The sequence below is a fragment of the Anas platyrhynchos genome, chromosome 6 (assembly GCF_047663525.1).
Source record: "Anas platyrhynchos isolate ZD024472 breed Pekin duck chromosome 6, IASCAAS_PekinDuck_T2T, whole genome shotgun sequence".
Taxonomy (NCBI): Eukaryota; Metazoa; Chordata; class Aves; order Anseriformes; family Anatidae; genus Anas; species Anas platyrhynchos.
The window spans coordinates 32,813,509-32,827,954 of NC_092592.1; the positions used below are offsets into that span (position 1 = coordinate 32,813,509).

Below are 14,446 nucleotides of genomic sequence, written 5' to 3' on the forward strand. Positions count from 1 at the left end.
AAATAGCACCCTCCCTTCTTTCACTTAGCATTCCCTGAGAGATACTAGAATAAATTCCTTAAGTTATCCTATTCTTGTCTTCCTTCTTCCCCTTTCTCAGTCTCTGTGCAACCAGTTTGAAAAGGCAGCACAGCCTCTGCAGACCTGATTCCTGGACTTTTATTAAAAAAGAGTAGCCACAATGCTCAGTGGTCAGCTTGCAATCTGACAGCATCTCTTAAAAAAATAAAAAAAAGAGCTAGTATGTCAGTCATACTGCTGTTATGCACCTGTATAGCTGAATAAATAAACCAGAGCAGCAAATGGATGCACAGTGTGAGCAAGGGAATGGGGCCTTTGCTACTGGGATTGTCAAATTCACATTACACAAGGAAAAAGAGGACTCGAGCATTCGGGCCACTTACTGGAACTGCTAAGAGCTCACAGCAGCATTTAATTGCAGCACACCTATTGCCTTTCTTCAGGATGGAGCAGTCTCAGCCCAGTCTCCCAGAGATGAAGTACAGACATGCCCAGCTCTGCTTTTCCCTGGCTTTGCTGTTAGTCTGGCTGCCAGCACCTGTGGTACGCAGCAAGGACACACTGCCACCTACCTCGTGCTCGGATGGTGCAGCAGAAAAACGCAGCCACGCAGGTACCTGTGCGACCCAGCATCAGGCAGCAGTATGTAGGCACAAAGCACAGACCCGCAGCAGACTTTCACTCATTTGTGGGTTTATTATTTCAAAGTACAATATATACATAATGTATAGCGATATCTTCAAAAACTTTATACAGAAACAAGTATCTACAAAATTAAATCAATAGACACTCTGTATATTCGGACACCATACATACATATATTGGAAGATTTAACATAGCTTCAGTTTGAACATGGAAACAAGAAGGAAATGCCATCCGTCTTGGAAAAGCTGTAAATGCCACCCAACTCCCTCTGCAGCTCAGCTGTCTGCCTTCTGAAGGGTTTCAGGTGCCTGGGGAGACGCGATCAGTCTGATTTCTAGTGCCACCTACTGTTGGTATTTCCCATCACATCGGCAGCTGGAAGGGGCAAAGCCCATTCCTAGAGGGCTGTCAGGCCCCGAGCTCTGAACCGCTCCCTAGGTTCCTGCAGGGTCCCTGCAGCACACAGGCAGCTTTACACTCAGTTCAGTGGAAGCCAGAGATCTGATCTGTTATTGTCTTGTTTAGTTATGAACTAAACTATTGTAATGAAAGCTATTTCAAAAGACTAACTTCAGTTTTAGCAGCTGGAGAGACTGTAGGTGTTGCCAGCAACAAGTTAAGAAGATGAGAGAATATCTGAGAACAAACTGACCTCCACTGCATTCTGGAGACTGAAATTAAAAATATTGCACAAGCCTATGAAGCAGAAAGCCAGTGATTTCTACAGAAAAAAATATATATTAATTTGAGAGGATCTAGCTTTAGACAATGACAGCACAGGATTTTACAGAAGGTAGAAAAGCACCGGCAGCCTTCCTGTAGGGTCTCTGAGAACATCTGGATGTGAGATGTTTGGATTAAAAGAGCACCCTGAGTGTTCAGGTATCAGATGTTTTAGCCTGTGGGATACAACTAGCTACCAGCTAGGAACTTGCGGAAGAGCCTGTGGCAATCACACATCTAATGGACACTGAGATTCAGTGACAGGTATGTGTGCTCACTGCTCCAGGCTGTCTTCAAAATTAGTTTGTCAGTTCATCAGCAATATTTATTTTATCTGGGGACAGTTTTCAATCTCTTGCTGATAACATAAAAAGTCTTCAGAACAAGGGTAAGTGAAATGTAATAAACCAAGCCTTGCACCCACTGGTGTTCAACGGTGGGAACCATCCCACAGGAGCACCTTTCCACAGGAGTTCTTGTTAATGTGCCCACTACAGCAGAGCTTCTATCTCTAACAGGTATGCTTAAAATAAAGCCTCCCAATGACTTTAGTCTACGTAAATACCATGCACAATGAGCAAAGTGAAATTTCAACAGCTTTGTGTGTCTCCATAACCGGGGGGGGAAGTCTGGGAAGTTTTTAGTGCTACAGAGAGGAAAGCAGCATTTCCAGCAGGGCAGGAGGGCAACTAACTAGGTTTCTCAAATAACTTAAATGGAGAAACAACCATGCCAAAAAGAAATAAGAATTTCCACAATGTCATTGCACTTATTCCATCTGCACCACGCCTCTCCTTCATTCACATTGTACACCTGAAGAACATATATTAAATGATTACAATATTAACATCGTATCTAAAATACTGGAGTCATTCAGCTGAACACCTGAAAAGATCCAGAGATCTGGTACGTTAAAGCATGAAAACGCCAACATACAAAAGCTAAGCTATGTCTCGACATGCAAATTGGTCTTTCTCAATACTTTCCTTCAGCAGAAGGTCTAGCTCAGTCATGACCAACTGCCTGTTTGCTTGGGGTTAAATCTCAGCTTCCCAGAAGTTGGGGACAATCTGTTTCAGCAGAGGCAGGAATTTCCCTCTCCACATCACTTAAGCAACAACAAAGCAGAGGTAGTCCCACGACTGCGCTGGTCAAAATACCCTAACGTTTTGAATAAACATTGTTCTCAGGAGTTTAAAAAAAATATACATATATGTATAAAACCCACCCAGATTAAAGGCTCACAGCTTCTACGACGCTCATCAGGGTTTTCATCACTCGTTTTCACCATTCCCTTTCCAAACTCTTCACTGACACTGAAGGGACTGGCTATCCAAAGACCCCCTGCAGCTCTCTGGACCACAAACCAGGTCTTGATCCTGTAAAGTCCTTTCAGAAGTGCCTATCCCACTGTCTTGCACCCAACTATTCAAACAAACCCTTCTGCTCAGTTTGGTTCATCACAATGCCCGAGTGACTCAGTGGCACATGAAAATGGAGTACACGCCCCTAAGCCACCTAGATGCTTTCATAAACTCTCCTCCTTGTACGCTCCAGCATACAGATGTACACTGAATATTTTTTCATGATAATAGGAAGTTCAAGTATTTAAGAAAAACCCAGCGTATGTATTTACAGTCTGAACTGGTAAATACATTTTGGTCAGAAGGCAATAAACACACTGATAATGCATTTACTGCTGGAATAGACTTTTCAGATCCTGGGAATTACTTATCTTGGAATTAAAATGTGAACGTGATGTGAGACTAAGAACTTGTCACCTTGATCCTCTTCTGCTGTCACCCTCTCAGACACTGAGGGATTAAACAACAATTCTCAGTTCATGCCATTTTAACCATCTTAATTCTTCACAACAGTAAATTTAAGGAGTCACACACATTTCTATGCCACTTTTACAGTCCAACCGACAGAATGAAATCCCATTTAGATATATTTTCCATTTCTTACCACCACTTTCATGGGCTGGTCTATTCAAAGCTAACGAGAGAATTTAGTAAGCTTCTATTTGTCTCTGAAAATTTTTCATTCATCTGAAAACAGATGCAAGCACAACATATACCTGTACATATGTAACAGTGGGCAGTTTAACTCTTTTTTTTTTTTTTTAAATGTTGTTAGTTATAAAAAAAGACTAAGTTTTATTAACCAATTTTCAAAGATCAGACTTCTTTAGACCATACACCTAAAGATCAGGGGTTTACAAGATTTGCTGAATTGATGTTTGTTTCTGTTGCACATACTCAATAATTGATTCAGAAAGTTCCTTAATCCCTTAGTTTTACTGTTGTTTCATTTCTTTTGAATAAATTGACCCAATAAATGCTAATCCAAAGCAGAAAATAAGCAATGTCAGTCATCACTTAAAAATTTTTTGACAAAGCATTTTTCCATGCATTTGTCAAAAACGCTCAATCAACCTAATCATTAGAAGTAATATGCAAGAAAGGAAACAATATCTGAAAGCCCTTAAAGCTCAGTAGCACTGGATATGTTCAACAGCAATTAAAACATAATTGATTTATTTTTTCAAGCTCCATCATTAAAAGACTGATTAATTATACAGTGTAGAAATGAAAATCTCACTGCAACTCACTGAAAACATAGTATGCACTGCAAAGCATCTCTATGTCAATTCAAATAAAAGTTTTAGATAAATGTAGTGTGTAGGAAAGTTCAGCAACACCTCAGGCTGGTATTGGGTAGACAGAACCACACTGATGCCAAACCCTGTATCTCTCTCACGAGTAAGAGCAGCCTGTATGACTACAGGTCGTGTATACAAAATACTGGATGCTTGTGCTGGCAGGCAATCAAATTTCTGGAAAAATGTAGAAAAACAGTGGTCTGTAGCACCTGCCTTTTCTGCATCTTCGTATCAGTTATTCCACAGAAGCTTTAGTTATGTCTGCTTTATTCTCTGTTCCAGTTCGTGCTTGTGTTTAATAAGTCGTTCTATTTCTGTTCCTAGAGTTTGAAGGTTTTCCTTTGGGAGAAAGAAAGGATGGGTTAAGTTAGAGAGAGAAAACAAACCAAATCAGCACAAAACGCACTAATAAGTCAAAATTAGTGTTTATGTCAGCAGATTGATACTTTCAAGTATCCCAAACAAATGCAAGTGATTAGACAGAGGTAGAGAAAAACAAGCTCATTTCAGTAAAGGACGAAAACCTTTGAGCAAGTCTTTTTTGCAGTTACTAAGATGGTTACTTCTTAAGTTACTTCTACAGGCTGTCTCTACAAAGTGCAGTGTTTAAGGGGAATGATAATCCCAGGAATAGATATCCAGCTCCTGCATAACATAGCAGTTCATGTGGCAGGCTGCACAACTCTTCCCAGCCGGCTGTCATTTCCTCACAGCAGACACGCTGCCCCAGTGGCTCAATTTGGTACCCAGCAACTGCCACAGGACCAGGCACGCAGAGCCCAAGCAGCCCCCACATGACAGAGGGAAGGTGCAAAGGCTTTTTCTCTGCCGAACATGCGGCCCTACATTTACTGCTGAGAACCAGCCCTCTACTTCAGCACATCACACGGTCCCGAAAGAGATTCAGAATGGATCACATTACAGCACTCTTTGATGAACCAATGCTATCAGTATCACCAATTCACAGGGAGCTGACTTCCAAAAAGCCTCCTCCCTTTAACAGCACACATCTCTTTGAAGAGAGTATCTCAGAACTAGGAGAGCATACAGAACAAAAGGCATACTCACTTTCAGTGTAATATTTTTCAGTAATGTATCTTCTAACACAGCCTGCAGCTTTCTGTTTATCTCTAAGGAGAGTTCTAACGTGAGACCGCTGTCTGCGGGATGAGATGTATACAGAGATGCCATGATCCCACCTCGTCTACTCAAGTGTACTTTGTTGAAGTCAGAGGCCTCTGAGGACAGCGTGCCAGCTTCTTCCCGCAAAATGTAGCTCTGAATAATTCTGGGCAAAAATTAAAAAGACATCACAGAGTTACAAGGTAGTTAAGAACAGACACTGAAATAACTTCACATTCCTGACATACAATAATTTTAATTCCAAGCAGTACTGTATTAGGCAGTAAAGTAAATGCCTGTAAAGCCTACGACGGCAGAAAACCTAAGGTACCACAGATGCTATAGTATGTGATGGAAAGCTGGGACACTAAAATGCACAAGTTTTACATACCTTAAAGTACTTTGAGAAAGTAATATTGCTACCGGAGCAAAAAAGGGTACGAAAAGATGCCTCTGTTTTTCTTTGCTAAAAGGTCAAATAACCTACTAGACAATGCCATTTACCCCAAAAGCTGAAATACTGGGCAATCTCAACTACTGTGCAACCTCAGCTTGGCATATGGAGTATGGTGCAGTCTTCAGTTTTAAAATCACCTCAGTGTCCCACTGAACCTATCTCAGCACACAGGACAGATCTGTTACGGAAGTGTGGTAGCATATGCTCAAACTGGAAGACAGTAGGACGATGACCTGTACATGTAGGTACTACACTCAAACTTGCTCAGAGATTTCACGCATGCAAGAAGTGTTGTTTAAACCAGCTTTTCTAGGAGCGACTCTCATTGCATGCTTTATTTATTATCTGTCTGACTCAAGACCCTGGGGTTCGATTTGCAGCACCACTGACAGTTTTCAGTAGCAACTGAGGATCAAGTGATATCAACCCATGAGAACACCAAGTGTGAGACAATTGGGGAGCAATATCCTGCCTTTTTTAAACCAGCACCCACAGTTGAATTCATCTGTTTTTGACTGGTCATTGAAGCAATGTTGTTCATTCAAGTCATAACTTCAACAAATCATTTCAACATTAAGTTGAGAATAGCAGTAGAACTACACTAAGCATTTATAAAGAAATAGAGCCTCATGCATACTTCAGTATGTGTATACCCAACATCAAAAACTGTACGAACCAAACTCAGAACATACTTAGTTTTTTTCCTGATTTCCTCCACAAGGTGTTTAATGTGATCCTCCATAAACTCCATCTTTTCATTTTTTCGAGCATGTGCTTTCTGTAGCCTCAGGATTCTCTCAACCAGGATAGACTTGTCCACCTCTGGGAAGCTGTCCACAGCCACTGACGATCCAGTGTTCTCAGGTGACCGATCCTCATTGCTGCTGCGCGCATTCAGGGACCCTGCCAACACATTCAGATTTTAAAGCTCTTTTTACTTTTGCCACAAATAAAACGTCTCCACCAGTGCAGTGTGTTCATTACATTTTAGTAGCTTAGGGTATTTTCTTCAGAATGTCAGTTTCCCTTACACGTGAGTGGGTTTCTACAATAAGTAGTTTTTACACCATTTAAATGAGTGCTGGAACAGTGCGTAGTCCCCTAGTTATGGGCATAATTCCATTAGCATCACTGTATGTACTTCAGTAACACTTAGCCCTGCAGAAGTACCGTCATAATATTAATGATAATATTACTTTGTACAAGACTGAGCTGATTTTCAAACAAGTCTATTCTACAGTCTGCTAAAATCACAACTATGAGAACTGTATACAGACTAACAGGAGCCCTTACATTGTAAACCACCTACAGCGCTGTTCACTTAGAGCTTGAAGTATTTTTTTTTCTTTCTGTTCACCTCTTACTTATACAGAAAGACTGCAAAATACTTCAGCATACCTAACCCAGTTTAAAACCCAATGATACTGAGGAAGAAAACAGCTGTTGTTTTCAGCATTAAAGATAACCGTTCTACTTCTAACTGGATAGAAAGTAATGAATTCTACACAAACACACTGATGCCTCTAAACATGCTAATTGATTTTTATCAGTTAAACAGTTGCAACTGTCAATAAGGCAATTAAACAATCTTGGAAGCTGCTGCTAATTTTTGTTTTGCCACAGCTGCATTTAAGAGAGTTCTCTAGAAACTGCAGTCCTCTGAGCTTCCTCCAAACATAAAAGCAACAACAACAACAACAGTCTTGCATTTAAGAAGACCCAAAACACGTAAACATCAAGCTTTAATCTTGTAATAAGGATAAGCACCTTTAACTGCATTCAGCCAAGTGCATTTTGGTGTTTAAAGGCTATTTTGTCAGGCTGAATGGGAGACTGCCCACACACTGCATACGCACAAACCACAGAAAGAGCAAGACTGAGAGCAGCACACCATGGCAACCTTATTAAGATCGAAGGATTGTTTTGGCAGCCCTGCTATTAGCTATATTACCTGATGAACTGGAACGACTCCCCATGCTGCTGACTTCTTTGTCATAATTACCGTTTTCCATCTGATCCAATTTCCTGCGTGCTAAAAGTATAATAAAGTGATTGTTACCAACAGGAGATTAAAAACCAAGACCCAGTGTGATACAACAAACACTCTAATCCTCTGACCTCCAATAATTTAACGTGGCTTGACTACTTAAAGACAATGGTAGCAACTAAAATCTGATGGGGAAAAGACAAAACAAGAACCAAAATAGCTCCCTTCTCTCCCTGCACTCAGCCATGAAGTACCTGGCTGCAACATCTGCTAAGACCCTGCAACAATTTCCAGCTGAAGTAATGTCATACACAGGATTATCTGGGAACAACAAGACTTGAATTTGACTTTGCCTTTGATTGGGACTGCTGTGGAAATAACCACTGAATGACAGAACAGCAGCTCCGTTCTCGGATCTCATGACTATCACTAGTGGGAGCTGAGAGCAGTACTTGTGCCAGAAGCACCACTCATTCAGTAGGGATGAAAAGGGAAAATGCACAGCTGTTCATGTATGTACAAAGAGACAAATAACTTCTCTTGCACAATGTCAGTAAGAGTTCTTCTTTCAAATACATTTCAAAGAAGCCTGAATACATTCATATCTATCTGCATTCAGAACATATGTGCTATCAAGTATTTAACGATTTCTATCTGTTGAAAAAATTAATCATCAGTCTCTCAACATCCATCCATCCTTCCTTAATGACTAAACTGCTCTGTTTAACATACTAAGCAGTAGCTCTCACCAATAATTCCTGATACAGTCAGGAGTTAGGAAACTTCTGGCAGCTTTTGCCTATACTCATACTCAGACCAGGATCTGTACCTACCCACAGTAACACTTAGGTAGTCCCCTACAGGATAACAAAGACAAAGGTCTCAAAATAAAACTTTCAGTTTATAACTAAGCCCATTTCAAGAGTTTTATTTAAGGCTGACAATTGACACTGGGCCCTGTTTGCTATCACTGCAGTTTTCTCAAGTCTTAACTTGCTCGCTCACTCTTTAGGGACAGTGAGAGTGAGAAGGGCTAAGCTCAAACAGCACGCACACACAGACGGAAGCCTTCGTCTCTACCAGACTCTGTGAAGGGGCTTACAGACTGGGCTGACTTATTATTATATCTGAAATGAATTTCAACCTAGCTGAAGCTGTTTCGTGAGATCTTTCAGGTTTGCTGCATGCTTGCGCTTCTGGGTAGTCAGTTCATCTTTCAGTTCATCCACGTGGGTCTTCAGCGCTGTTAGTTCTTTTTGCTCTGAAGCCAGCTGAGCCTGCAGCGTCTCAACCTCTAGCTTTCGCTGATCCTCCTCCTTCTGCAACTTGGTGGCCTGAAATTATAGTTTGGTTTTAAGTCATGTACCACAAGAATTCCTGCCTAACCGCACTGTACACTCAACAATTCCATCTCTGTACTTTGCTTTCTACATGAGAAAGCAAAGGTACATTAATTTTTCATTTTACAGCAATCACTGAAGTTATGTTTATCTTACATTTATAAAAACTACCTAAGAAACAGTAATACAATTCACAAATTACAATCTTTAGGTTGTTTCAGTGTCAGTTGCATGGAGAGTAACTCTGTCCTGCAACACAGAAAGAACAACGCAGGGACACCCATATCCGATTGCAGTGCCGTGTGCCTTAGGATTTCTGTCTTCTTAAGAGAGGTGTTCATTCTACCAGACTAGCAAACTCAACAACAAGTTGCAGGTAGGTGAGGAAAAACACGTGGTGGAATTCACATTCCCCAAACATCTTAGTAACGCATGAACAAGCTGCATGCTGTACTCACCATGTCATCTTTAGCCTGTCGAACACATTCCACCTGATTCTGCAGCTCTCTTTCGCTGTAAGAAAGCTTATCCACCTGGCTCTGTAAGGAATTGTTTTCAGACTGAAGCTGCGCATTCTTGCTGGTTAATTTTTCAGTGAATATCAATAGCTCAGATTCTCTTTTCCGACTACCTTCAATGTCCTTCTGGAGATCAGCAATAAGAGAATTGAGACCATCTACTTCTTCCTTTAAAGCACTGATATCTTGTTCATCTCTGCCAAAAGAATTGTGTAGTATTAGGAATAACCTGAGCTTGAAGACATCAGATATGAAACCTTACTGAAATAAAAGTTTGGGTCCAGACCAGGCAGTGCCCAGGAACACTTAGTGACCCTCGTGCGCCACTGGATTGTTTTAAAAATGAAGGGAGCTTGCAGATTCCATTTCATGACAAGCTGCAATGCTGACATGACACAGAAATGAAGTGACCAGCTGTCTGTACTCAACTTCACGTGCTTCAGTACAGGGTGTCAGAAACAAGACTGTAGATTAAGAGGACAGCCTGCAAATGCAATATTCTCATATTTCCCTTTTCCAAATACGTTGTTTCGTTATGAGAGAAGCAATTTCTACTTAACAGTCAAGGTCAAACCGAACAAAGTTAAATGTTTAGACCATCCTGAAAAGAGATCTCCAACCAATCCTTACAATTCTCCAAAAAGCAAATCCTGCAACACTGGAGGTAATCAGTATCCAACTCAGTGTTATCCAGCATCCAACCTAAAATAATCTTTCCTGCAAAATCCCATTTATTTTTGTCCTTGCTCCAGCACACAAAGACTAGCTGAACATTCCCTTTAAATATGTAAAAAGGTATTATAAAGATGTTTCACCTCAATCTTTTAGGTTCCTTCTAGAAGGAAGAAATCTGCTTCCTCAACCCTTTTCTCATAAAGAAAATAGATGAGATTTTGCATGAATTAAGACAAAATTCTTATTTTCTTGGAAGCAAGTGAAAAAAGGCAGCAAATTTATTTACTCTAAACAACAGTAAGAAAAACAGATCAAGTTTCCAGAATTTCTGTTTCAGAGAGAACAGGAATTTACTGATCCAAGTTTTCCATCTCTTGCTGAGATTCCACAACTCTGTCAAACATCCTAGGGAGTACTGAAAACACGTCAGTCATTTTAAGAGAGAAATAAAAGACTACACAAAAATTGATGCAGTGGTAGTGAGCACTGTGCAGAGAAGATGTTAAAAAAAAAAAACACACCTCAATCCAAGTTTAACAGGAAAAATAGTGACATGTTTAAGGACATCTCAACTATTGAGAAGAAAAGATAACTGGAAAAACACATTTGTAGTTTTCACACTGTGATCACAGAGTTCGTTTTAATTCATTTAACAAGATCCCAAGAGAAAAAAAAAAAAAAAAGCTGTTGCTGACTGAAGTCTATGCTTCAGTTGTCTCTAGCAGATCACAGTTTCCCTAGGAAAGCTAATGAGACAGTGCCAATGCAGCTGACCAGCATACAGCAAGTGGAAAACGCTTCATTATCTAAACTCCGAGCATGTAATCACAGCAATATTTTTCAATGAGATATAAGAATTCTTTAGAAGCACAGTAGGGACACGTGAGTGGCTCTTTGTATCCAAAAGTTGTCTAACTCCATTGTCTTTGCTTAGAATCAGTGAAGTGGATGGCATTTCTGTATTCTACTTCGTATGTACCATACAAAAACAGAAATATGCTTGGCAACTCCTGAACTGTCCATGAACCCAACTCCTTTCCAAGATTTTATATCCCTCACGTTCTTAAATGAGGAAACTTTGAACAGCAGAATGAGTAATCCATCAGAAATACAAGTGCTCCCAACTATCTGCATATTGCACCTATCAAAGATATAAAACCTTTTCTGTTAAATACTTTAATCCATCCATCACAATTTTGAAGTGATGGATCTTTCAATAAAGCAAACACTGGGCAGGCTTCTACAAGACATAACTTCTTATAGGGTACACTTAAAAGTGAACACTTCAGTTAGATTTATGAGACTAAATCCATTAGTTTTATTAAAAGCTATTAAGGTTATCTCTATTACTAGTGAGATTGATTCACCATAGAAATAAACACTTAAATTAGGACAAGGATTCTGCATGTTATTGATGTTTTAAAGCATTTTGTAATTTCAATAAAGAAAAACTTTCAAAATGCCAGAATATCTGTCACATCATTCCTCAAAGAGCATAGCTGTACCTCTGATGTTGATCCTGCAGACGATCGACAGTTTTGACTCTGTCCAGCAAACTCTGAATTTCAGTCTTCTGTCTATTAATGATTTCTTTATACTTGGATAACTCATCTTCTGTTCTTAAGCGCTCATCCTCTAGACACTTCACCTAAATGGGAAAAATCAGAAACTATTTATTCTCCCAAGCTTCAGAGATGAATTATTCCTATCAAATGTCTAACGTTTTGTACAAAATATTTTTATTCCTTTTTGATGATTTTAGCTCAGAAAGGTAATATCCTGTTTTTCATACAAAACACAGTCAGAAAAAATAGATAAAATAATACATGCAAAAAATATCAAATTATGCAAGTGTGATTAACATTAGCCTTGTCCAAAGACTCAAACTAATGCACCAGGATTCAACGACTTCAAAGACATCTTTTTTCCAGTTACAAAACCAAATCCAGTCATGTCTTCATCCATTTTTCTAAGGCCCTATTGAGATCTGGGTTGAAGGAACAGGCTAATTTACAGACAGTTCATTAGTTACAGATAGCATAACCTCCTCAACAGACATCAAATGTGTGATGTCTACAAACCTAGCTTCACAAATAGGAAAAGTTTACAGATATTTTTCATTTTCCAAAGTTACTAAACTCAGGAGATCTTTACTAAATATGTTTCTCCTAACTTCTCAGTCAAATGAGTTGCATACCATAAAACAAAACATTGTACTATGGACCAACTGATTCACTAAGAAAGGTTACCCAGAGTCAGTTACGTGCTCCTTCTGATCTCATGCAAGCCAGTCTCTAATCACAGTATTTATTCAAAGAACTAAAATTACAAACAAAAAATTTAATATAGTCTTATTCCAAAAGCCAATACTACACACTGTGCTCTCCTGCAATCCAACACGTTACCTTTGTCCTCAGTGTTCGAAGTTCATCCATGCCTTCTTTAAATGTTCTCTTCAAGTCTTCCACTTCTTTTATTTTTGCATGATGCACCTTTTTAAAGAGTGAGAAGTTCATTAAGAAATCTACATTGACACTGGCATTTCCTAGGATATCAAAAAAAATCTAGGCGAATGCAGGCCAACACAACAGCTGAGAGGGCTGGGCTTAAAATAAAACCGGTACTTTAAAGGTTTGTTTCACTTATATAGAGATTGGTAAACAGCCACCACAAACAAAAGCAAAAGCAAAAGCCTAGGGGGAAAAAAGCTAGATTTTTTTTATTTTTTTTTTAAAGAAGCAAGGACAGAAATAGGATTGCACATTTCAGTTTTAGTTGTACAAATTGACATCACAACAGCCACTGGGGAAAGTTCTATGTTCTGACACTTGCTTAACTGAAGATGATACATGCACATGTGAGCAGGTACTCACCAGAGAATCTAGTTTTTGGGATAGCAAATTTCTACAGAGAATGGAAGCTATCCCCTGACTCATAGTTTAGCAAAATACTGGTCAAAGAAAGACAGCCTTGCCTTAGAATTTGCGCTCTAAATTATGAAAACATTCACACTGATAAATGAAAGAGCAATTATGGGAAAAGCATGATACAATGAGAACAATTCTGTTTTTAAGAAATGAGTCAAGGGTAGTATCTGAAAACATCCTCCCATAATCAGAGTTGGAGGCAGACACCTGGAATGGAGTATTAGGCCAAGAAGAAAAATGTTTGGCAAGAACTACAAGCAGCTTAAAAAAAAATCTCAAGTTAGAAACTCGTAGCATTCATAACTACCAGGTTAACTGGTAGCCAGGCAACTGTGCTGCCTCTATACAGCAAATACTTACCTCCAGATGATCAGATTTCTCCTGCATTTGTTTTTCTAGTTCTCCTTTAGTTACTCTGAGCTTTGGATCCAATTCATTTGATTTAATTTCTTCCGACTCCTAAAAGGATAGAAGATAAAAGGAGAGTTTTAGTTTTAGATCCCTCTTTCCTATTTTATGAGCACCGATACAGCTTTTCACATCACTGAACAACTTTCCCATAGGCATGTATCCAATAATTCTGAAAAGGCAAAGATAGACTTGCACCCCAGATGCCAATCAAGACAAACTTTTTCCTTTCTGATTATCAACTTTCCAAGCAAAGCAATCAGTGATTGGTCATCTCAACATGTTAGCTAACACAGGATAATTCTTCCCTGCTACAGCTTAAGATAGAAATGGGTGTCTGTCTGCCTGCCTCTGTGTTCAGGATCTGATTTTACACTAATTCCACCTCCTGAGAAAAAGTGTTTACCTGATAGGTTTTTATCATTTCTTGACAGTTTTTCCTTATCTGATCTGTTTCTTCTTTTGCTTGAGTTAATTTTGTTGTTGCATCTTTGAGGCGCTCTTTTGATTCCTACAGGAACAGGAATGAATAATGGTTAAACCTACTTACATAACATCATTTAGAAAAAAACATTTTTCAGAACAGAAGTTTCCTACTTCAGTTTGAAAAGAATCAACAACAAAAATGTCCAGCATTTTTTCCCTTCTTACTTCCATTCAGCTATTACTTTATGCAATTTTGTTTGTTCCAAAACCACAAAAAAGGACTCCTTGGTTATGTGCTGTAGCTGATAGATCACATTAAATCTATCACAGAAGAACTGAATTAAAAAGACAGTTAAATCTATCATAAAAAATCCAAATTAAAAGTTGATGATCAGATTCAACAGAACCCCTCTGCATTTCCCTCCTCGCATCCTTCCAGCATTACCACTTCAGTAACAGTATCTAAAAGCACTATTCCAACTTCTGCTGCAGGTGTTCAAATTCAGAACACTTTAAAAATAGATTTTAGTAC

At 39.2% G+C, this 14,446-nt stretch overlaps 1 protein-coding gene across 8 annotated transcripts in view; it reads right to left on the reverse strand.

Moving 5' to 3' along the window:
- Positions 1-697: 697 nt before the first annotated feature.
- CCDC186 (coiled-coil domain containing 186) overlaps positions 698-14,446 on the reverse strand; it is a 32,411-nt gene continuing 18,662 nt past the window's right edge. For all 8 annotated transcript variants that reach the window (XM_027459992.3, XM_038180837.2, XM_027459997.3 and 5 more), the window contains 10 exons: positions 13,895-13,999; positions 13,441-13,539; positions 12,559-12,645; positions 11,659-11,801; positions 9,419-9,674; positions 8,765-8,954; positions 7,585-7,665; positions 6,326-6,536; positions 5,123-5,342; positions 698-4,393 (listed from right to left, as the gene is read on the reverse strand). In XM_027459992.3, the coding sequence (XP_027315793.3) occupies positions 4,310-4,393; positions 5,123-5,342; positions 6,326-6,536; positions 7,585-7,665; positions 8,765-8,954; positions 9,419-9,674; positions 11,659-11,801; positions 12,559-12,645; positions 13,441-13,539; positions 13,895-13,999 (1,476 nt within the window). In that variant the 3' untranslated portion in view covers positions 698-4,309. The remainder of the gene's footprint in view (positions 4,394-5,122; positions 5,343-6,325; positions 6,537-7,584; positions 7,666-8,764; positions 8,955-9,418; positions 9,675-11,658; positions 11,802-12,558; positions 12,646-13,440; positions 13,540-13,894; positions 14,000-14,446) is intronic.